Consider the following 25456-nt stretch of genomic DNA (forward strand, 5'->3'; position numbering starts at 1 on the left):
TTTTTTATTCTCTGCTTTTTCAGTCATTACCACTATGTAGTTCTGTTTCAATTTTCTGCTGATAATGAAAATTTAAGATGGATAAGTAGAAGACTTGGGGAAATGGTAAAAGGAAGGAGTCACATGCAGTCAGTCACATGACTAATTGCTTGGAGATGTGTTTTTATACCTCTCTGTATAAAAATAGTTGCATATTGTGGCAGCAGCATTGCAGTGTTGAGTTCATTTAAGGAAGTTTATGTAGTTGAGTGACCAGCATAAAGGAGATTGTGGTTTAGTTTCTAAAGAATTAGTTAAATAAAGGAATTACAGTTTTTTGTAATAAAAACTCCAAACCTGGCTACATACCTACAGCATAAGAGAGGAGGATATTTATTCCATTTTCGTCCCATTCATGCATTTCTGTGTCCAAGTGTGCCTGCATTCTTCCTTTGCAGAACATAGAAACAAGGCTAAAGATCTGTTTGCCCGAGGACCTGGGCTCGGCTCTGATGGATGGCGTCGTTCTGTGCCATTTAGTCAACCACGTCCGTCCTCGGTCTGTCGGGAGCATTCATGTGCCCTCACCAGCAGTAGTGAGTTGCATATTTCTTGCTGCACTGAAATGTTTTATCAATTACTGTTTCATTCCCAAATGATATGTGGGTACATAAACCTTGTTGCTGCTCAGTGAAAGGTCTTTGCTGTTACGGGCAACATTTGTATGATTGCAAATGTTCATTAACTTTTATATATAATACATTTATATATATATCATATATATGTGTGTGTATATATATACAAGCACACTTAAAAAGGAACAAAATTATCCCGCCTTGTTCTAATCTAGCAACAAGATCAGATATGTTCATAATGGCATTTCTCTTCAGAACAGTATGAAATGCTTTGGTTACAAGTTTTTATTCTGGTACATGCTTAAAAAAGAAAAAGTGCTTATCCTCTGTTGATTGAAAAAAAAGTGAGGTTGACTTCATCGGTGTGTAGCTTAGCAGATGTGATGCTGCTAAAGCACTTAAAACAGTTATTAGTATATTTGTCCTGTTGGGCTATATGTAGAGATGATTCCTTTTACCTGCAGATAGAACAGAAACTTGCACTGTAATGATTTAATATTTCCTTACCTAAATCTAAAGACCTGAAGATTACAGGACATAAACTGCACGCACTTATTAAAACTTAAGAAAACACTCTTTTGTTTTCTCTGTTTATATCTATTTATTGAATAGATCATTCCAGGTTTCTGGTAACAATCTGGTTCTGAAGAGGTTTTGTGTGTTTTCAACTATTTGCCTTTTTTCTTTTTAACATACAATTTGGTTAAAAATTTGCTATGTGCACACTGATACTCAATTCTGAGTATCCTCCATGTGGATTTTGGAGGCAGTCTGTAAAAACTTTCAAGAAGACACATTTAAGAAAAATATACTTTTTCAGATATTCTAGTGGAATTTCTTTTGCTGTTCCTTGACTTGAAATAATTTCTATCTTTGGTAAAAATATGACATTGCCAAAATATGCAAACTTGAATATCTGGGGTAAAAACTTCTCATGCTGATTTTTAAAAATAAATATCTTGTGGTATTTTCTGTAACAAAATGTACATATTTTAATTTTTTTTTCATTTTGTTTCAACTTTATATTGATGTTCTCTTCCTTGAAACAGCCTTCAAATTACTTTAGCCTGGAAAATCAGTTCTTTGAATTCCTTGCTACTACAGTGAATTCTTGGTTTAAGTGAATACTCAGGAGTTACAGTTGTTTCACATCTGATATTGAGAAACTAAAATAGTGAGGAGTTTAGGTTTTGGTTTTTCTTTTTGGTAGCATGATACTTCCGTAAGTATTTAGTGAATATTTCTGAGCGAGATAAATTGCAGAAATGTTTGAGATTCTAAAGTAATGAGACATTGATTCTTCAGGGACATTAATATAATGTATAGCTACTATAAATTTTTGAGTATAAAAATATTTTAAAGTGTGAGCTTGTTAATTACAGTTAAGTCTGTTCTTCATGACTTCTTTAGCCATAGATGATGTTTTTTTCTGTTCTACAGCCTAAACTTAGCATGGCCAAATGCAGGAGAAACGTGGAAAACTTTTTGGATGCATGTAGAAAACTGGGGATACCAGAGGTAATTTAATTAAGTCTGTCATTTCCAGATGTTCAAAAATGAAAATACATTAATTACATGAAAGCTGAAGAATACTTTTATGAACTACAGGTTTTAGCGATAAAGACACAGAATTTAAAAACTGAGCTAAATAATAGGATTTAATACTACTTTAGTGCATTTAAATGGCTTATTTCATAGTACTTAAAATTGCAGGTGTTGTCTCAAAAGAGTAATTCACTATTATCTCTAATACATCTTCTTCGCTATGGAAAATAAATAAGGAATTGTGATAATGTGTTATGTAAGTAGCTTGCTATTTTTTTTCATTGCACAACATAACTGCATTTTTACCTCATGCTTTTAGAATATGAACTTAATCCTTTTTAGTTTTTTTTTTTTGCAATATTTCCATTTTTTACAATGTTAAGTACTCTATTCATTGGTGACTAATAACAGACTCATCTCTTGTACTAAAATATTTCTACAGTGATTTGAAGAAAAACATTGTATGTTAAGTATGGAAAGCATGTATGTGCAAGATCCTATCATGTAGTTATAAGTATTTCAGTAGTTGGAAACGGGGAAATTGCAGTGCTTGGTGATTTCTGATTTTCATTTAAGAATGGTATCACTCATCATGTAATTTATTCTGATCTTCATAACTAATGTAATGAATACTGCAGTTGCATTAGGATTATTTCAAAGACTTCCTTATGGTTTAGAAGAATCTATTAAGAAAAAGTTAAATTTCAAATACGTGACCCTCAAAAGAAGGTAAAGTGTTATATAAGGTCATTTTAAACTGAACACAGGAAAATTACATTATGTATTTTCACTGGTGCCTACATATGACAGTGTAACGAAGGCTGAGTTCTTTTTCATCTGTTTCAAGAATGCTGAAATGTAAAGATATTTTGTGTGATTTCCACCACCATCCCCTTGGGGAGCAGATGGTAATGCAAGATTTCACATTGGGGAAGAATCATAGTGTCAATTCTTTGTTTTATCTATATTTTAGCACTTGATTTGGAGAACAGCAAAAGTGACAGATCATTTTTGCTATTTGTAGGAATTTTGAGGGGGAGACTTTCTTACAGTTCATCATAAATTTAATTTGACAATTCAGTGTAATGGCTGGGTCTCTTAAGCTGTAATGGTTCATTTACTTCTTGTAGTTATGTAATTTATTATGTTAGAATGATTTCATATTAAAGGTAAAATTTCACTTCAGAGAAGATGAGAATCTCATTGTAGTGGACTTCTAGACATGGAGCATTTGTGGAGCAGCCCCAAAATTCTTCTGATGTATCAGAAATTATAAGTGAACAGAATACAGGTCCAATTTTCCTGGCTGTAGCCTTTTGGGAAAGAAAAGGCTAAGGTCTGTTTTCATTGCTGCTATGAGATCTTTCAGAAATCTTTCCTTCTTTTTGATTTTAGATTTCTCTCTGGAGAAATATCTTCTTGGTATTTCGTGAATTGGCATTTCCATAAATATATTTATTACCCTTCCTTTTTAATCCTTTCATCAAAATTGCTGTTGAATTCTTTAGAATTTTTTACAATTTTATTAAAATTTATTTGTTGAAGTGTTGCATGGAGGCTTGGGCTCAAAGCCACATCTTACCAGTCTGATTTGTAAATTACCCATCTTTATGTATCTAAAAAAGCATTAACTTCTCTTGAAGGGAAAAACCCATTCACTTAAATATTAAATGAATTGCTTGCAACTGTAAACTTACAGTAGGTTTTAAGTACTCTGAGCATATTCTTTTTGATTAGCCATTGGTAATTTGCAAATGTGTATTTGCAAAATGTGCTATATTTTGTGAAAACATATCATGTTGTGGAACTAGCTGGTAAATGCTAGAACTTTGCTGTGTGTTGCAGGGACATGGATTAGGAACGCAAAGTTGTGTAATAACGAGTGTAGCCATCAGTTGTCAAAGTTTTTAAAGAACTACAGATGGCGTGATCATGCTGCTTCAGATGGATGAGCTGAGCAGTGCCTAACTATCTCTGGAGAAACCAGGAAAAGGAGTGCAGTGAATGACTTTTTTTTTATACAAGCACCTTATGTGGGAAAATGATGGGTTCTACTTTTGAGTCCTTATATACCTGTAGGTATTGGGCTTTTCTGTGGTACTTATGCCCATATCTAGTTCCTGAGAATTGACTTGAAATTCTGCTGCATGGGTTTGAAAAGGATTTTAAATGGTCATAATTTGTGTTTGTTTGTTGTCAGTTATTTAAGGAATAGAGTACATGCTCTTTATTGAACTCCACAGGTTTGGAATAATTTCCTGTTTAGTCATGTAAAATGAAAATAAGAAAATAGCCAAGTAGTTGCTGTGTTGTGCTGATGTGCATGGTCTCTTACTTCTGTGGTTTTCAGCATTCAATTCTTGGATCAAAATTACTTTCCCAGAATGATCCTGGGAAGTTTCATACAGATGTAGAACAATGCAACTGCTATCTAAATGTGTCATACTGAGTATTTGGCATCTTGACCAAAGAATTGCAAATACAAAACTGAGGAACATCAGTATCTCTTTATCATGACTGGTATGTAGAAGACTCTGAAAGCCATTACCTGCCAGGTGAGAGTTCCAACACAGTGGGGGACACATTGAGATTGATTTCTGTTAACAGCCACATGACACTTCTCACTGCATGCAGAAGGAACAACCACAAAAGGGAGGCTTGAAGTCTGACCCTTAATAAGAAGCTAAATAGCAATGCTCTGGCTGCATCAGGAGGCTGTCAAAAGTGTGAGAATTGCAGAACAATCAAGTTGTGTCCAATTTTGCTACTAGGCTTTGCTGAAGCACCTTATCAGCAAACTTCTTAAATCACTTTTTGAGACCAAACAACCTTTTTGTTTGATGTGAGAAAGGCATGTTGACAGGTAAGTATCTGAAAGTATGAAGATTCAGAAAATGTCTACTGTGCCCCTCTGGAGTTGTATAACAAAAAGGTTCAATCTTTTTCTCTTAGAAAATTGCTAAATAATACTTTATTTTACATTGTTAACTAAAACCCATCAAATTACCTAATTTACCTCAGCTGGACTGAGGTCCTGCTGCAGTTTCAGTGACATACAGTACTTGGATTGTGCCATTCACTGGACTTACATTGTTAATGTCATGTGAGCCCACAAATAATACCATCCTCACTGCTAATTCAGTTCATTCATGTTGCACCCACCCTCACATACTTTGTGGGTTTGAAAAATAAAGCTGGATTTTTTACTTCTCTTTTGCGTGGAAGTCTGGCCCCCAAAGTGTCAAATGTAATGATTCTATTGCAGTTTTACTCTTCCTAATGGCATCTCATGACAAACATATTAAAAATTGTCAGAATAGTGAATTATCATCACATTACCTTGTATGTGAAGTTATGGAACTATTTTGTTTGCAACTGCTCTTTCATAAAACCAGTAACAATATATGTAAATAAAGGCAAAAATATTAATGCAGATTTCTTCAACTTGTCATTGCAACATCAGTATTCATACTAGAAGCAATAGACTTTCCTATTTCAACCTGCAGATTAATAACTTAATTAAAGTTGAGCTTTTATTCTTGGTAGCTGTTATTCCTGGTAATCCATATTACAGGGTATTACACAATTTCAGTAGTGTGAACCAGTACTCCTTTCAAAAGTTAAAAATTGATTTGTGGTGGGTTGAATGATACTTTATTATAAGTAAGATTTAGACCAAAACAAAGCTGTGCATGCAATAGGTTTGAAAGACAGAAGTTACAAGTTTTGGTCTGCATTTTTTCTGGTTCTCAGTTATGAACAAATAAGGGGTATCAGAAGTAGGATCTTCTAAGCATTTCTGAAAAAGAAAATGAAGTCTTTTCAATGTCTGTGAAATTAGCTTTTTACAAAGACAGGAATTAATTTTTATGGTATTCAGCTTACACTAATGTAATGTCTTAACTGTTTAGGCACTTGACCATATTTTGACCCTTTATGGGGTCAGGTCAGAGAAATATGATTTATCTTTTTAAAAAGAAAATAAAGACTTTCCCCACATAACATACTGTATTGATAGAGTCATACAGCTTAAAAAAAAAGATAGACTGAAGTTTTCATGATTACTACTAGAATGGTAATTTCTGTTTGTAAAAGGTAGTGATAAAATGAAATCTTTCACAGCCAAATGTTCCAGTGTCTGTGTTCCAGCACATCAGCAGTGATGCAGCATGATTTAGTGTGACAAATAATACCTTGGGTAGGCATAAGAGACATCTGCCATATCTCTTAAATTTTCAGTCATTTACATTGTGTAAACATATTGAGCAGAAAAGAGGGTGATGATAAGGAATGGCTTTTTAGATCTCACATCATTGTACAAAGATGCAGGCTACGAAAGGTTTATCTGTGCCCTTTCTGAGTGACTTTAGAGTCCTGCAAATGGGACCTAATACTGTGTATCAGCCTCTCCTCTGATAATGAGATCCACTATGTGGCAATGTCAGACAGGATTATTCTAGAAATTAGTGTGACTTGAGTTAGTGTAGGAATGGCAAATTAAGTAAAACAGTAATAAAGAAAAGCAAAACAGGAGGCTTTTGTGTTCTAAAAGTAGCAAAACCAAGTAAAGGAGGCAGCCAGGCAGTGACTGTAAAGTGTTTTACCTTCTATCCACCTGTTAGTTGTTCAAGTGGTAATGATGTTTTTCAGTCTAATGCAAGGTATATTATCATTGCCACTTGTGCTTGTTTTCTAATCACTTCACGTAATCAGTTACTTCTCCATAGTTTCATCATGAGACATCCATGAAGTTGCAGTAAGTTTTATCAGGTATGACTCGTTTCTCCACCTTTTCCCTCTGGACTCGGTAATGGACACTGTTTGGCCTATGATATGGTGTTAAGTGGTTCAGTACACTCTCAATTACAGTCCTGAAAGCAGAATTCTGAGCTTCCTTTCAGTTATGCTTTGAGTATAGTGCATATGCACTACAGATTTCTTTAATGCACTTCTGCAAGCTTACTCTTGACTTTTTTTACCAGAGTGTAGACCCGAGGAGGTCAGTTCTGAAATGCTCTCTGTTTTCAGTCACTGCAGGAGCATGCAGAATGGGGCGGTTTGTGCACACAAACAGCTGGTTATGCTTTTGCTGTCTTATTTCTGTCTTACTGTGTTCATTCTGTGTGCATGATTGACAGCTCTATGATTTAATCATACAGCTTCATAGACGTAACATGTCAATCCATAAATGTAATTATTAAATAGGTGTATCTTTGTCATTCTTACTAGCAATAATTTCAGTCCCCTAAATGGGCAGTGTTTGTCATAGATGGATGGGTGGGTGATTATCTTTGAGACTTTGTATTGAGGTCATGTGCTTTTACACTATTTCATGATGGCATGTTTTAGTTTTGTATTTTTATTGCACAATATCTGTGCAATTAGTGGAAATACTTCTACCATTTGAGAAAAGCAATATATTTTTCATCTACAGTTACATTACAGAAATCTAAAATACATAAAAAATAAATATTTTGCATTATAAGGTGTGAATAGTTATCCATAATCACAGAACACACAAAAATAGATATTCCTAAGGCTTCCCCAAGTTTCACTGAATTTAACTAAAACACATCATGGCAGTTTCTGTAGAAAGTTTCTTCTGCATGTGTTGGCTGTTTTTGTACGCTTTGGCTTCTCCTTACGCTGCTTAGGATGTTAATCTTGGGTTAGCAACTTCATCAGTATCTGTAAACAGTCAACCTATTACCATCTCTCAATCTCTAAAGTCTGAAATTACTCCCTTCTCCATTTGACTGCAGTAGGGACTATTGGCATTGTTTTGGGGTTTTTTTTGACAAAAATTTTAAAAGGTCCTTGTTATAAAGGTCTGGCATTTTATTTTTAAAATATAAGTTGGATGTATCTTCGATATTTACTTTTGGAATGTATTTGCAGTAAGTAGGAATTGAGTCTTGGATGTTGTTCCAAAATTAATCCAGCATTTACTGGGTTTATTGGTGTCTTTGGTATAAGTGCAAGATATTGTGTAATTGGTAGTCACTAATAGTTTGCACTAAAACTTGTTTCTGTGCTAAGCAGCTTGTGGATGTAGGTGTTCTCAAATACAGTACTAAATCTATCCCATTTTTAAACAAGATCAGCATGTTTTGTGCTGTCTTTGAGTTTTCATACTCTAAAAAATAACAGAATTGCACTGAAGTTTATTATCACGTTAGAGTTTTGAGTTAAAAATTTGTGAAAAAGGACTGCAAAAAAAGTGCAGTTGCTGGGCAGGTTGGTTCTCTGCTCTGTATCTGCTGGCTTAAGTAACAAAATTTTGCAGCTTTTGACTCCTGGTAAAGCTAGAACCACTCATGGTAAGCAAAAATAAAACAAAAAAAGAAAAAAAAGGTGTCACTATTTAATTTGTGTATAAATGACAGTTTTGACTTCCAGGTTCACTAGCCACTTCTCAGGATAGAAAGACATTTAAAATTTATTTTAAAGTTTAATTTATTTCAAACTGGAGCTTGAAACTTTGCACGAACAGAAAACAGACATTGAACTTCCATGTCTTGGTTTATTTGGTGTACTGTCAGTTCATTAAGGAAGTGGGACTGAAAAGCTTCACAGGAGCAGTGTTCTCTCAAATTCTTACTGCATGTAATTTTGTTCAGTAAGTATTCATTATCTCAGTAAGGCGTTATTTACAATGTAAAATGGTGTATCTTAGATAGCATTTTGAAAGTACTAGTGTTGCTTGGTTTGATTTAAATGTTAAATATTGTGTGAATATATTGGTACTATTACATATTTCACTTCATATTGTATAGCTAGTCCAGAGTAAGTTGCCACATCAAGTCATTGATAATTTCCAAAAAACGTATGGGAATCTAACCTGGTAATAATTTAAAAAATGCTATGTAAGAAATTTAGTGTCCAATGCTTCAGTTTAGAAACTGTCTTAAAATCAAGCATAGTTAGTGCTACAATGCTTTTTTGAGTTTCTATCCCTGGGTATCATTTGAGGTGATATTTGAATACCAAGTTTTAGATTATTATATTAGAGAATTTTGCATACTTCTAATGATTTCTGTAAGTACTTTTTCTTTAGACTTCATATTGCTGCTGCTTGTGCCTTTAACAGCTTTCTAACCCACTCTTTGCTATTTTTAAGTTAATTTTTTCAGTTGGTTCCACTTAAGCATTTGAGTAAGGTCCAGATGGGCAAAGGTGTGCAGACCTCATTACAACGAGCTGCTCACGTGTACTTCCTCACCCTTGTGAACTTGGGCACAATTTTGGCAGAATTAGAAGGCTTGAGCTCTTCTGTCTTAACATTCTGATGTCATATGATAGCTTCAGTATTTAGAGGAAATAAAAGAAAGCTGGGATGTCTAGAGACTAAGGCAATACTAGGATCCGACATGTTTATGCTAGAATATTGTGATAATTTATTTATCAATATCTTTCTATTTTTGTATTTTTAATTTTTTGCACTCTTTTTCTGTTCTAATGGCTGCCCTTCGGGATATAGGCTGACCTCTGCTCTCCGTATGACATCCTGCAGTCGGATATTCGTCACATTCGAAAGACTGTTGACACTCTGCTCGCCCTCGGGGAGAAACCCCCACAATCAACTTCTACTTTTCGCTCCTGGGATCTATTAGGCTTTTGTCTTTTCCATATACTTTTTATAGTCTTGATGTATATAACTTATCACTGGAATTTGCTAACTGCATAACCTGTTCGCATGTGCGCACAAACTTTCTGCTTTGTCTCTGAAAAATTACAGGTACTTAATTTCCTTCCTTTGCCTTTCAAACTTCTCCCTTTCCCTTGCTTCCCTTCCTTGTAATATCTTTATTAATCTCTTGAAGTAGAAGAGAGGAGAGTAGCATCTTGAAGGCAAGTCCCATGTCTTCAGTCCCCTCCAGCTGTAGTTTAAGAACTTATGTATCTCTTTATTTATAGCTTTTCTTTCATGTTGCCTAGACTACTCACTAAATGTGTTGAAGCAGTGAAGCTCCTCTTATTCCATATTGGGTGTAGGCTAGATGTGTATCACAAGCTAAACAGAGCTGAGCCTCTTACTTTTTGTGAAAATCCAAGAATGCTGCAGATATTGAAGCAGCTTCAGGTGACACTTCCAGCAGGTGATAGAATTTTCTGTGTAGGTGCCAATTATCTCTGCACATACTATGTTAAGAGCACTTAGAGAACTATCTTTCAAATTACTGTTGTTTTTTTTAAGTCTTATATATTAACAAGAGTGCTGTAACTTTAAAGATTATTGTTCATCTCTATTGTTCTGATTAAATTCCATACTGGAGTAGTTATGTTTTCCTACAGTAGAATAATCTTTTTCTTCTGTCGCACAAAACAGCGTTGGACTCCTTTTGAACACTTGCTACATTAGTCCCCAAAGGTGACTGTAAATTAGCAGTGGGTATGAGCAAGACTTTAGAATGTTTCAGGAAGAAGGTCAGGCAGTACAGTGACACAGTTTGGGAATAAGCTGTTAGATTCCTTTACCTGCCGTTTTCAGTGTGACATCAAGCAAGTCCCATCATTATCTTCTCTGTTTCATTTCCTGTGAACATTCAGATACTGTTTGTTTGTTTGTTTGTGTAACCAGTGAAGCAAAGACAATGTAGCTAGGAAAACAGATCCTCTGGGAAGACTCTTCCTTTTCCATCCTACAAAGTTTTAAAGAGCAGTTTAGACATACATTAGGCAGGAACTATTTTGGTATGTTTGAACTCTGCCTGTGGTTAGACTGCTGGACTGATGACTTCCATTTCCCTTCTAGTTCTGGGTTCTGTTCATCTACTCTAAACTTAAGACAGTTTTGAGGTTTTCTCCTTATTGACATGAAATATTGATTGAAATTTAAATTTATTTAGTATTTATTTTTATAATTAATAATATTTATTTATTTATTTATTTATTTATTTATTTATTTATTTATTTATTTATTTTAATTTGAGAAAAATACAAACCCTTGAGTGTAAGCCTATATCTACATTGCAATATTGGCCTAGATGCTGTTGCCTAAATTTGTAATTCAGGCTACCTAACCAAAGGACCTCAGTTTTGTGTCTTGGAAATACATGCAGTAATTTCCCTCCATCTAGTATATAATAAAATAAGCTATAGACTTTTAGAGTATAACTAGGATGTGTGTTACTGATTATTCTGACCATACAGTTATTATTTAATGCTGCTCTCTAAATATTCCCACTCCACAGATACTTGTAAAATTTTATTTAAAAACTTCTAAGTGCAGTTCTATTCCTGGTTTCTGTGGCTTAAATATATAGATATAAATAGATATATATATATACCGATATACATAAAAAGCAGCAAGTGTATTAGATCTATATTTTACAATGGGAAAATTAGTTTCTGATGATGGATAAATCAAAATTTTAAAGGGTTTGGTGTCTGGCAGCTTCCAGTGCATGCATACAACAACTTTATTGTGAAGAGTATCATCTGTGACGAAGTGAGAGTTCAATGAGTGCATCTAAGCTTTTTATTTGATATGTAGCTATAGGCTTGTGCCCTCATCCTGCACAGGCCTGTCTTCTAACTGTGTGCCTTATTTCATCAATTCCAACACCAGACACTTGTTTATTCAATCACAGCTTGACATTTAAGCTTCCACTTTGAGCAGATGTTGTTTTGATTTTTTGTCGTCTTGTTCTAATTATTTTGCTTTTCTGATGAAACTGAGTGACACGTGGCTTGAATCAGTTCAGAATCTACTAATATGTTTGTTTATAGTCCAGTGTTGGCATTTGAGACAGAAGTGATGTCTTCTATAGAGTTGGGATTTTGCTATTGCTCCCCTAAGTGGTAAACAGGTCTCCTGTCAATGGTTTGTGTTGTGCCCTCCTTATGTAGTGCTGAGCTGCATGTATGAGTACATCTTTTCAAATGAGAAAATCATGTGGAGAAAGGTTTTGCTACCATCCTATAACACACATCTGTCTCTTTGTTTAATAGCACCTCTGATTATCCACTGTATCCAATAGTTTGGAGGGCAGTAAGAGGAGTAATCAGTGTGTTTTGCATTTTCAGTGTGCAGAAATGGAAGTTCATGTCTTCAGTGCTTTTGAATGCTTTATCAGAATAGACACTGGGCTGGAAACTGAACTACTGTTGTGCCAGTGTAGACCAAGTGAACGTCCCCCAGTCACAGTGACACTTAACTCTCAAACTTGTCTGAAGTCTTAACTTTGTGTAAGCTTACCATGCAAACAGAGTCATCACTTAGGGACCATTTTCTGTGTGTTCTCAGCTATGACAATATCTGGTATTTGAAGTGTAGCATTATGTGCAGTTTCTGGTAGTTAGGGATGGTGAAGCCATTGTGAAACAGATGGTGAAAACCACCAAACATACTTAGTTCATGACAAGCACAACTGTGCTAACATACATGAAACTTACCCAGTTTGGTATTTTTTGGGTGTTGTTATTGATTACACTTCCAAATATCTATAAATCTTAAAGGGAAAGAAGTAGTGGAATTACCCTTACATTTTCTGAGTCTGAATATAGTAAAGTTTCTCAAAATATATTTCAAACGTAATGCAAATATGAAAAATGTCTGTCTTTCCATCTCTGAAGTCAGTAATTCTTACACTAAATGGAGAACTGGAAACTAAAACATCTTTAATCTTCTCTAATGGATTCTTTGCTAAATTCAGAGTCCTGCTTCTGGGCTGCTGTTCTGTGGCTTTAGTACTTGTGAACCAAACAGTTCAACTCTTTGATGGTTCCTCACCTTTGAGGAAATGTCAATATTGAGATATCCAGGTAGATATAATTGGTACTGACTGCTCATAGCCAGTCTCATAATAAGGTTGATTGCCTTGAGTTAAGAAAAAAAGTGCACTGTAGTTCACCCCCTATATTCATTCATAACATTAATTATATTTGCTCCTCTGTTTCTTTTCCCATTCATTTTTTTGCATTGCAGTGATCGTCAGAGATTTTCAAGCCATGATATCCTAATAAATGGGTTTCCAGTCTGTACTGTGCCCATCATACTCTCATGTCCTGTGGAGGTCATCTCATCCATACTGCAATAAAATAATAAATACAGCTTGTAGTGGATATTCTTGCAGGCAAAATTTGTTTGCACTGGATCACAAGTGGCATTTTGATGTGAGAATTTGGCTTTCTTTTTCCTTGATACAGAAAAAAGAAATATTTTCAAGTGCAGTGTAATGCAGTGTAGTAGTCCTTCAAATGCCTTTTGTATATTAACAAGTTTTTATAGCTGAAAGCTGTATATAGATCCCATTGTGCTCCTAATAAGTGTTCTGCAAGTTGACCTTTATGTGAATGGGGACTGAATTAGATGTGAGCAAATATTCAATAGGGTTTTCTACTCAGTATACATTAATAAGTTACCAAAGAATTGCCCTGTCATTGTTTTTCACGAAAATTTTTCTCCTGTTACAAAAAAAAAAAAAACCAAAATCCCAGTCATACATGCAAGTCGAGAAAAAAAATGGTAAAATGGTACAGCTGGTTTTGTGAACCTTTGCCATTTCCTTCATCTCTAGAACACCAGCTGTCTTATGCAGAAAGAGCAGTAGAAAAATACTATAAGGTAATGATGTATTCTGCTTTGATGATATAAAGCACTCATCACTTTCTCAGAATTTAATATGTAACTTTCTGGTATAATTGGTATTTCTCTTGTAAGACTGTTTTCTCTTACTGTTTCATGTGTGTTGTGTCTTTATTAAGATTTTTTTGTTCCTTGACTTTTCAAGTCACTGTTTTCTAAGCTTGTTAGAATAAAACTGTGAGGGATTTTATAAAATATGTGGTCCACTTTTAAACTTTATGGCTCAATGTCATAATTTATTGAAGAATCCGAAGCCCATCATTGGCAATTACAGTTTTGCAAACATTTCCAGTTTATTGAATGTGCAGAAGATGCTCCTATCTAGAAGTTTAACTGGCTATGACTCCAAATACATGATTTTGCAGCTGCAGTATAGCCTGAATTACTGTGCTTTTTTACATATTTTTTCATTTGTACTTGATATGGTAGTTCAGGGCATCTGGGCATATACAAACATCAACAATAATAGTAGAAAAGGAAAAAATATCTAAAAAGAATAATGTTAAATTGCCTTAGATATATGAAAAAGTAAATATTTGCTATAGCTTTTTCTGACCTTTAGAAAGAAAATTAGTTTTGTCCTACAAAAATGCAAAGGTTGAGTATATTGGACATAAGTTTGCTTAATTGTAGTGCCCTGAAGTTTCTTTTATTGACTTCCCACTTCAAAATAGTTGGCTTCAAACATGAAATGATGGGCATTACATGGACTTGACTTAGGTTTTTTAATATGTGCTTTGAGAAATTGCACATTCCAATATTCATTGTTTTATTAATATTTTTCCCCTGTAGATCTGAAATCTCACATTCTACAAATATAAGGAAGAAAGAGAAAGGCTCTTGCTGAACTGTGGGATTCCTTTCCTCTGTATTTTTACTAAGAAATACAGACAGTTGGGCCTTGCTCTTATCATGATGTGGTCATTTTACCACTTACCAATCTGATATTATGGCAGCAATGTCTTTTTTATAAATGCTTACTGTATCTGAACTGCCAAGCTGCTTGCCCTGCCATAAACTAATTCAAACAGTTGTCTTGACTTTGAAGTCATCTAGTGTCGAATAAAAATAGATATGTGTGTGAAGTGTGTCGTGTTCTTGAGGGATTAGTGTCATTGTGTATTCCTGACTTCTATCCTAAATCAAATATTTGTTCCAGGATTAGAAGCTTGCTGTGGCAAGCACATGCACATGTGCACGTTTGTGGGTACATCTGTGGTACTGTCTCTTTGTGCTGCTTTGTGATTCAGCCTCCTGCTGCTGCCTCCTTTTTGTGCACTTAACATTTTTTCCTTCAGGAAGAGTTTGTTCTTTTGCTTCATTATGAGTTTGAAAACATGTTTATCCATTCAAAATGGCTGTGTGTCTGTAGAAGGTGGTCTGCTTGCAACAAGTAATTTAATTTCCTTTGTGTTCTTAGATAGAAAAAAAGCAGTAAAAATATATTAGATCTTCATATGTGTAGTGGATAGAGAATAGAGAGATTGGTGCTGCTATGAGGAGTGGCAGCCCTTCCCACCACAATTGTTTTAGGCTGTCTGTAGAATTAGTATCCATTTCTTCCATCTGTTCTTTTGGAGTTTGTTCAGTGGTGGTTTCAACGTGAGTGTTTTTAGAGAGAGAATTCACACCTCTATACAGAAATGCTATGCGTTTACATCTATTGTAATAGGGACAGGAATTTTATTTAATGTGGGGACAAGTGAGTGAAGTTGAGTCTCCTCAGAGCCAGGGGCAAGTTCTCCTCTTGGTTGGCCAGGCATTTGCTTCAAAATGCTAGGATTTCAGGAAAGCTTTGAAATCTCCATGGCTTGCAGCTTTTCAGCTTTGCTGTCGGTGGTTTCCAGAGAGCAGTTGTATCTGGTGAGGGAATGAGGCAGAGCATGAAAAGCAGGGACAGCAGCTGAAGAGACACCTGGGATGGTACTGCTGCTATGGAAAGCTGTTGTTTGTGCTTTGGATTCCATCTTTGGCAAGATTTGCCTTTTCTTAGTCTGAGAAGTAAAAAAGTGACTCAAAAACTCTGATTTGAAAAGTGTGGGAGACAGAGTTCATGAAAGCCATTTACAAAACTTTTAAGATAGTGTTTAGGGCTTACGTATCAGAATTTGGGATACATTAAGAGAAGCTTGTCATTTTTAGGAGATGGCATTGGTCTCATTGTCAAGTTTGGAAAGTTCATTGTAGCCGTGTGTTTAGCTGCAGAATTATAAAATATGAGCCAGTGTGCTTCATAAGAGAAGGCTGTCAAGTATATATGTCTTGACCATTGACATAGAGTGGTACATAAAACACTTACATGGTGGGAAACTTTCCACTCCTACAACACAGTTGTATGGTCCTATTTTTTTACAGACCTCCTAGAATAGGTTTCCTGATTGGAGTATGCATCTTGTAAATACAGCAGGTAGAAAGGTTGCTTCATACAGACTAAATTACTATTCTGTATTTAAAATAATTAGATAATGCTTTTAAAAACACTAAAAAACCATGTTGGTTGGGTTTTTCGTAGGAAAAGGGGTATGCATTCCCTTATGCTTTAAGTGCAAATGTGCTTACAAGCAACTGCAAAAATCCTAGCAAGAGAGCATGACAAAACAGCTCAGTGAGTGCTACAAGGTGCCACAAAAACAGTGGGTTTGGAATTTAAATTTTTCTAAGTAAACATTCTTAACTGTGGTGATTTAAGCAAATCTGACTTCAATAGCAAAATGCAGAATATTTTCAAACATAAATACCTAGCAAGATAGGTTTTCTTAGCACTGGCATTTTGGGTTCAGTCCATACCCTTCAGCCTTGTAATACCAGTTGCTTAGTTTTCAGATACTGGATTCAGTAGGCCTTCTTATTAAATGCCTTTTGCCTAGCATGGAAGAATAATGAAATATTGGCATGCTAAGGGCCACCAAATCTGTGAAACAAGAGCCTACTATGCAAGGACACTGGAAAGAAGTAGATTTGTATTCTCAAATAAGATTAATATGATTCTTTTAAAAAAAAAATCTAAATCAGAGCATTGTGGATTTTTAGATGAAATGGCTCCCAGGACAGGAGATTGGCAAAATGTATAGAAGAATATTGGTTGGTTTTTTATCACCCTTTTATTTGATATCACTGTGTCTACCTTCATATGTAGCTACTCTAGAGCTAAACAGTATCAGTTAGGAGTTCGCATCCTAAACTATATGATTTTCTGGAAAACACTTGTTTTTTTCCAGAGGAGTAAAAGCTGGGGGGAGCCATCTCTGAAAGCTTGCTAGTCAATATTTCAATCAGAAGAACAAACAAGAATGAACTGCTGACTCACTGTCTTAACTTAAATGATCAATTTATGGTAGATAGTTTTGGAATGGAAATGTGGCTGATGACCAAGCTGCAAGATGGGAGTAGTTCCTTGGCCTGACTGGACAAATAGTTGCAGCAGGGAGGGGCAGGGTGGCTGTCAGGAGCAGGAGGCTGTTGCCACAATAGTTTGGTCAATGTGAATCAGAATCCACAAACTCAGTGGAAGTAGTAACTCAGTGTTAGCAGGAATATTACTATATATGCTCTCTTCCATGTGGGGAAATATATGTTGTCCATCTCCTGCAGACCTACTCAGCCAAGCTCCCTGAAAATTACCTGTTTGAAATTGCTTCTTGGATCTTAAAGAAATCTTTCAACATAAAATAATACATACTAAAACAACTTCAGTAGTAAATATAAAATGTAAACAAAATATAGATAAATTACAGTTACCAGTATCAGACGCTGTGATTGTAAATGAAGTTTGGCTCTTATCTTCAGGTTCAGTAGTTAATCGGTATGTTTTGCAGTTTTTCCTCTCATTGAGGCTGGACTGGGCTGTGAGGAACTTTACAAGAAATTTAAGCAAGCTAAATGCTGGTTATCCATGAGGGAAATATTCATTAAAAAAAGAAAGTCATAAACATCAGAAGTAGTGGAACAGCTGTTTAGTACTGATACTTTTCTGAAGCTGTGGCCCACTGGAGGAGGTCTCCTGAGCAAGGACTGGACAAGAGTGGAAGGAGATAAAAACAATTAAACATAGGTGCATAACATAGTAAAGACTCTATGAATTGTTCTTGAGTGTACTAGTTCCATTGTATTGAGTTGTAAGGTCCACATTGAGTTGTAAGGAAGGGACTAGAACTGAAAAAATGTGTCATGAGAAGAGAGGTTGAAGAGATCAGTGAGGTTTAAATTGAAGAAGTAATCAGTATGAGGAAGTGTGGAAAAGGACATGAATTGTATAAAGATAAAATAAGGGACCCTTAGTTAACATTACAGACTCAAGAGGAGTATTCAGTAGAAGACAGGCAGTTAATAAAAACAATCTCAAATGCATCAATAGTTCTAAAAGCTGAAAGGTTATTGAATAACTAAGATATTCAATAGTGAGAAGATCAAAACCACCCTCTCTTTGCAAAAAATCAGTATTCCAAGTCTGCTGATGGTTATGTATGGATGTTTTGGGAAAGAAACAGGTTAGACCACACAGATGGTGCCTTTTTCATGCTTAAAGCAATGATGTAGAGCTGAAGTACTTCATGAGCCAGGCTCTGTTTCCATGTGTTTGTGTTTAATAGCTCTGTTTGGATTTTTCTCTTACTTGTATATTTTTGTCATCCCACTTACGCTTTTGGCTTCTATGTTGTGGCAGTGAGTCTCACAGTTGTAATTATGGTTTATGTGATGCAGTCTGGCTTTTCCATTTATTTATTATAGACCTGCTGCCCGATTTCTTAATTTCATTGATTTCTTAACAAGAATGCCCAGCAACATTGAGAAAAACTTTTATTAAAGAGAGGGCCAGTCATGATGCAAGGCTGCCCCTCTAACGCTCTCTCTAATTATTCATGGGTGAGTGTCTTGCTGTCCTTGTAGGAGATACAGTATTTACTGCTTGCCTGTCTCCTGCTATAAGAGCCTCTCTGGACAGCTAGTGAGCTCCATCATGGCCATGAGTGCTGTGTCCCTACGGTGAATAAAGTTGATTCCCAGGTGTTTCAAATAAGGTGCCAATACTTGGATGAAACACTTTGCCCATTGAATGCCCAGCATTGCACACACTTCCCTGTATGTGCCTGTGTGTAGTTTTCTAGGTGCATATCCTGGGCCCTGTCTAGAGCTCAGTGGGAGAATGGGGATTTTTTCGTGTGCCTTTTTTTTTAAAGTCAGCCTTCCATCCCCCATCTCACACATACGTCATAACAGGACAAATGCTGTGTTATCCTGCTCTGTAGATGAAAGTTTGGTGTGTGCTTGCTGGCCCTCAGCTGTTTACATGCTGTAATGACTGCAGAAAAACTTGGCTTCTGGGGCCCAGAATATTAACAGATCTCTCACTAACTCTTAGGGGTAGCAGGAGCAATATCAGAGACTTTCTGTCAAAATCACAGGAAGTTCTTTTTAATTAAAAATAGGAAATGATTCCTGCTTGCTGGAATTTGTGTTCCAAGTGTGACTATGTGAAATGAGATTCTGCAGTGAGTATTGAATATTCTAATTTTTACTCCTTTTTTTGTCTTTTTCTAGGAGAAGCTCTGCCTACCACATCACATCCTAGAAGAAAAGGGCTTGGTAAAAGTGAGCATAACAGTTCAAGCATTGCTAGATGTAACCACAGTGAAACAAGCTTTATTCACATGAAACTACTCTCTCTGCTGTTACCAGCTACACTGTGCCATGAACAAATCAAAAAGCTGCCCATTTTTTCAAACTGCATTGAAAACAACTCCAGTACTCCAAGTGTTATGATTTTAAACCCATGTTTCAGACTGTACATATGTGTCAAACTACAAAGCAGAAACTGAACAGAAACATTTTCTAGAGGAAGTTGGCACTTCACTGCTTTTATAGCTCGCTTTGTACAGTACTTACTAAAACAACACCTCTCTGCCACTTAAAATCGTGTGGAGTACACAGCTGTCTTGCAGCAAGATACTTTGTATTACTAAACTAAGAATCACTGTAATCACCTGGGGGGAGGGAGAAGGGAGAGTAAATCAGACTGCTACCACCTTAGGTTTTTCTGCAGTTGCTTCAGGCTATTGCCTTTTAAAAATATCCAGACATTAAATATTTATATAAATATTATTTATTAGTGAGTTGTTATTCATCCTTTGGATGCAAAATGTAAATTAGGAAACTGTATTTTATTACTGCTTTTTTTGTGGTTAAACACTTTATTTTAATATAAATACTTAGTTATTTTTTATTCTACTTGGTGTGCAGTAGCTCTAGATCTCCGTAAATTGTATTTTCTAATATGTAAGATAAAAAGCAAACAAAATAGGTGCTTCTATTGAAAGAACAGCTAGCTGGAATGGCATTCTTTATTTCTTGAATCTGTGGAACATTGGTAAAAAATTGTCTGCATTCCATTGAGTTTCCTACATTCCAGTACCACCTCTCCCCTCACTAGATAGACTAAATTGGCTGAAAGTGAGAGCACACCCATTTTATTTGTATATAGATGTTTAAAAACAAAAAGAAATGTGTAAACTTGAAAAATAAATGTGAAAAAATATTTTTGATTGCTTATTTTGCTATGCACAAGACATTTAACTTTTGCCACAACAAAATTATTTATGTGCATTAGGATCATGTGTCTTGAAATGTAATTTTGCACTGTAACTTGATTTCTTTTAAAGATTACAGCACTACAGAACAAATAGTAAAAAATAGCACAAGAACGTTAACAAGATTAACAGGTAGCCAAAAAATTAACTTGTTTTCTTCAGTGATTCCTTCAAGAGGAGACAAAATGACTGAAATTCCCAAAGGCAGTCTCAAAGACCTGATCTTCCAGATTCAACCTGCCTGGGTACAGTGCTTCTCTTTTAAAGTATCCACAGAATTAAGCACAATGTTCTGTAGTGCACGTTTGCAGCATCAGACCTCTCCTTCCACATCAGCAATAGGAAATAAAAGTTCTCCTTCTTACCACTTTACATTTTTCAAAGAGGTTTTTGAAAGCATACTTTATTATTAAGACATCACACATTTTAGATCAAAAAGTTCCAGCACAGTAATTCTTCTGCTATCTGGAACATCCCATTTTCATTCACACAAGAAGCCAGTGATGGGACTTGGGCAAGCAGGACGGGGCAGCAGCATGTGGTGAAAAGGGAAGCTGGCTGGGGACACACAGGGAGTTTGAAATGTAGAGTGGCAAAAAAAAAGAGGCAAGGGGGTGTGAGGACGAAATATTTAAGCAAGAGGATGTGGAGAGAGCTATTGTATGAAGGCTTTTGGGCAGAGTGATGCATACTTGTCACTGCCCCCTCTCGAGGCACTGCCTTTAAACCCACCCATGTTCAGCAGCAGATCTGCTGAATTTCAGATGCTGTCTGAACACAGAGCACACACTTCAACACCACCACTGGCTCCAGGCCTGGGAGGTAGTGACAGCAGCATGTGAGGAGGAGGAGGAAAGTGGACTCGCAGACAATGAGCCAGACAGTATGCATGGAATAGCCAGTTACTTCAACCAAAGCAAAAACATTTATTTTATAGAGGGAACATAAATTGTAATTTGATTGGCAGCTAGCATATTGTTTCCTATAAAATGTACTGTGCACTTTAACACTAAATGAAAATGTATTTTAATATTTTACAGAGCTGCACAAATATCTGTTTTGTCAAAAAGCACGAGCAATGTAAAGAAAATAAGTTTTCAAGTCAGAGTTTATCAAATTTTAGAAGCATTCAAGGATCAAGTATAAAAATAGGAATATTGATTTCTGCATCTTGAGGGTAAAAAATGCAGGTTTCCTGAATATTTTTTTACAATGTATATATGGCAACATGAAGCTTTGTAATTATTATTATTTTGACAAATCTTGTTTTTTCATAATTAAAATTTTGTTTTTCTCCTGATAGTGTCTTTCAGTATTTGCTTGAAGTTGGCTGTAAATAAATAGCTCTAAGTATTTTGTAATACAGCTTTTTTTATGCAGTCTTAACCTGTATGGCTAAAAAGAGAATCTTCACGATCCTTTGTACAATATTTATATGTGCAATAAAACATGCATGGCAAATCTGTAATACCCTCCGCAGTGAACATAATGTATATAGAAAATCTTTACTGTAGTTACAATTAAACTATATTATTTACAGAAACCCTTTAATGCCTATCCCTGTGCCTAATGATTTCTTGTAAAAGACATGGTAGTTGGAGAGCATGACACTGGAAATGATGGGATTGGGGATGGGGGAAGGTGATGATGTGATGCAAATAAAGGCATTTTGCAGCTGAAGTAGGCATAAGATCCAGCTGGTGGCTGTGGGGACCTGCAGTGTTCTGCCTGCAGCTTTGCTGCTGCTGTTGTGAAGGCCTCCTGCCAGTCTGTCAGGGGCAGTGAATTATCTGCCCTCTGCTGCCAGGGCTGGGCTGGGCTCAGGGGGAGATGCCTCCTTCAGTTTGCTCCTGCTCACATTGGTGTATGAGAGTTGTTCATTTTACTGCTAACACTTCTCTCTGCAGGGCAGCCTTTTCTCCTGAAATGCAGATTGTTCTGCAGCCTTCTGCTTCAACAAACAAAACCAGAAGATTCCTGGAGAGTACTGAATCCAAGCAGCAAACACAGTAAGCCTTTGGCCCTGGGGATAACCCAGTGTGCCAGGGCTGTGCTCAGCTGCTGTGACCTGCCCCTGGCTGCAGAAACAAGGAGCAGGTCACAGCATCCAGCCTTCTCTTGCCCGTGCATGTTTCTGAACTCATCCAAGCACAGATTCTCCTAGATTCCAATTTCTCTAAATGGAGTGTCTTTCCTTAGTGAACAGGTGAATTTATGGGCTGTACTTTTTCACATTTGATAGGGAATTTTGGAACCAGAGGATCCCTCTGCAATAATTTCCTTCTGGAGAGCTCTTGCAATGCACACAGCCTTGTATCTTCCCAGCCTTCAGAGCTTACTTCATGAATAAATAGATGCAAGACTGATACAAGTCAATGCATAATTGTCACCAGCCCCAGCCTCCCTGTAACCTAGAATCTAGCAGGAGCCAGAGACACAGGAGAGCATTCAGCATTGCCTAAAAAGAACCCATCCTACCTCTGTGGTAGCATTTCCTCTGGCAAGAGTGAGTCAAGGTTTGAGCAACGATTCAGGTCCAGCTGAGCCATGAGAAAGCTGAGTTTACAGGTGATTACTTGCAGCTTACTGGAACAATCTGTGTTCTTGTCCAAGGTAGCTGGCAGAATTATATCACCAAGAACTATTTCAGATCTGCAACTGTCAGGACTAAATTCTGCCATCGTTTGTAAAATAAGCATACTTGATTTCAGCAGTGAGTTATTGGATAATCTAGATAGCAATTGCTTATTTCAGATCTATTTAGCAGTTTCTTCTCAGTCCTGTCACATCTAAGATACGAACTACACGTCTTTCACACTAATCAAAGGCAAGTGGAGAAAAAATCCTTTTTAGTACAGACTGCTTCCTTCACAGGTTTTTAAAGAGTTCTTTTCTCTAAGTATCATCCATGGAATACTCCAGATCATTTGCTTGATAAAGCACAGGACAGTAAACCACTGTGCACAGCAGGCTTCTGTCTGCATTCTCCACCAGACCTTGTCCTTGGAAGGTATTTACACAGGCCAAGGAAAAACACACCTACCAGTTCAGATTAATTAAGGAGTTTGATTAGCTGTGCCACTAACAACTTCCTTCTCCATTAAAGGTTGAAGTAAACCCCAGTAATTAATTAGCTGAATGGGCACACTGTTAATCACAGTCTTTGCACAGTTGCACTAGAAGCTGTCTGCAGGTGCCACTTTCACACCCATGGTGTGAAAGTCACTCATCTGCTGGCTTACATTTTGACCCAAAATGCAGCAGATGTAACTTCATGGCATCAAGAAGATTCCCAATACTTACTCTAAAGCACACACATCAAATTAAGTGGGACTTTTATTTTTCTTAGAACTACAATCAGAAGAGCTCCATTTTACAAACATAATTTCAGCAAATGATTTTTGTTTAGTTCACCACTATCTCTTGATCCGTATTGTCCAGGCAGCACTCACATCCAAATGGTTCAAGCATTGAGGTATTTTGCATGGTGTTTGATGTGGTCATTAATAAATGAAGCAATGAAATAATAGCTGTGATCATAACCCTAGAAAAGAACAACAATAAAGAAATCAGCAGAGAACACACAGCTCATGATAAAGCAATCATGCTAAGCTCTCTTAAAGGAAATGTAATGACTCTCCTGGTTTTATCCATCTTAAGAAATACCTGAAATATATATAAAAATGGCAAGGGATACACAACAGGCTAAGTACAGATGAGCACTAGGAAGCTAAACAAACAGAAAATCCCTTAACCTGTCCAGATCTGGGCCTGTAAGCTGGAGATGGGTAACAGCAAGGCTCAGCTGGAGAGTGAGAGGCAATCTGAGAGAACAGTTGCCCTCACAGGCACTATTCTTCTGGTAAAACACAGGGGGGATAAAGGAGAACATAGCCCAGGTCTGAGTTACTGCTCCATCACTGTGCTGAAATATCACCCTCTGGTCCACAGCCCTTCATCAGCACTAACTCTATCTTTAGGTGCAAGGCTTATGATAAAGCAGAGAGGACAATCCTTCACTCTCCACAACTCAGCTCCTTACTGGGTCTGGGTGGAAGCTGCCAGTGGCCTACAAAGACTCCAGTGCTCTCAGGACAGTCTTGTTCTGGGTCACTGTGCTACAGGTAAGAGCGATGTAAAGGCCTGGGTCTTTACATGAATCTAGGATGTCAAGCAGTTCCACCCCTTCCCTAATTTACACAAACACATGCAAACTAAATCATGACATTTTATGCTAAACACGAAACCCACAGCACAGATAAGGGATGCAGCAGAAGGCCATGTGTCACTTTGGCTGTACAGTGACTGCAATACTCATTACAAATGATTACTGCTGTGTCTCCAGCCAAGCACCAGCAGCCCGAGTCCCCATGCAGGGATCAGCCTGTCCAAGCTGGAAGCGCGACGACACCTAGTGGTGACGCGCTGCTGAATCGGGTGGGTGATGCACACCTTGATGGCCCATGCGACGAAAGTATCACTTCTCACCCTCCTCCTCAAGTGGCCAGGGACAGGCCCACAGTGAGAGCATGCCTGCCCCCTTACAGACTCTCTTCACTGCCTGCTGTACAGAACCAAAAATCACAATCTGACAACCAAGGAGTGCAGAAGAAACAACTTGCCTGCTGCAGTCTGAAGACTACTGGGATTTTCCGCTCGGTGCAGGCAGCGATGAAGTTATCAGGCAGTAACTGGCCTGCAGACAGGAACTGGTCATCTTTGCCTTGGTCAATCAAGATGTCCAGGCGTGTGCCCGAGTAGGACTTCACAAGCTGTGTGGCATCATAGGCCTGCAGAAATCAAAGAGAAATTACTTCAGTTACGTATCTTCCACTAGTTTCAGTTTGTCGACTGCAGGAAAAGAATGGCACAGACAGAGTCCTGGACAGTTTGCTCAGGACACCAAGCTGCACTTTGGAAGAACGAAAAACCAGGAAAAATCCAGGCAACTGAAAAGTAATACACATTGCTTTAAAAAGGGCAAATGTACGAGCTAGATAATTACCAAGTTGGCAGTTTAACCAAACAGCACATCCAGCCCAGGGCTAACTTCCTACAGAATGGAAGAACAGCAATATATCAGTACTAATTCATACTCTTCTGCAGAAACCAGATCCTGCTGA

At 36.9% G+C, this 25456-nt stretch overlaps 2 protein-coding genes across 10 annotated transcripts in view; one reads left to right on the forward strand and one right to left on the reverse strand.

Moving 5' to 3' along the window:
- Nucleotides 1-21879, forward strand: part of LRCH1 (leucine rich repeats and calponin homology domain containing 1) — a 62596-nt gene extending 40717 nt beyond the window's left edge. For 3 of the 9 annotated variants that reach the window (XM_031056811.1, XM_031056812.1, XM_031056816.1), the window contains 3 exons: nucleotides 438-575; nucleotides 2055-2132; nucleotides 19288-21879. In XM_031056811.1, coding sequence (XP_030912671.1) covers nucleotides 438-575; nucleotides 2055-2132; nucleotides 19288-19401 — 330 coding nt within the window. In that variant the 3' untranslated portion in view covers nucleotides 19402-21879. Of the gene's footprint in view, nucleotides 1-437; nucleotides 576-2054; nucleotides 2133-9639; nucleotides 10279-19287 lie in introns of those variants that run through there. The other 6 variants (XM_031056807.1, XM_031056809.1, XM_031056815.1 and 3 more) reach the window with 4 other exon arrangements.
- Nucleotides 21880-23651: 1772 nt separating this feature from the next.
- ESD (esterase D) overlaps nucleotides 23652-25456 on the reverse strand; it is a 10609-nt gene continuing 8804 nt past the window's right edge. Inside the window, exons 8-9 of the mRNA XM_005420768.2 lie at nucleotides 24956-25123; nucleotides 23652-23877 (exon numbers count right to left, since the gene is read on the reverse strand). Coding sequence (XP_005420825.1) covers nucleotides 23797-23877; nucleotides 24956-25123 — 249 coding nt within the window. The 3' untranslated portion in view covers nucleotides 23652-23796. The remainder of the gene's footprint in view (nucleotides 23878-24955; nucleotides 25124-25456) is intronic.

Source organism: Geospiza fortis, unplaced genomic scaffold (genome assembly GCF_000277835.1).
Source record: "Geospiza fortis unplaced genomic scaffold, GeoFor_1.0 scaffold194, whole genome shotgun sequence".
NCBI classification, from domain to species: Eukaryota; Metazoa; Chordata; class Aves; order Passeriformes; family Thraupidae; genus Geospiza; species Geospiza fortis.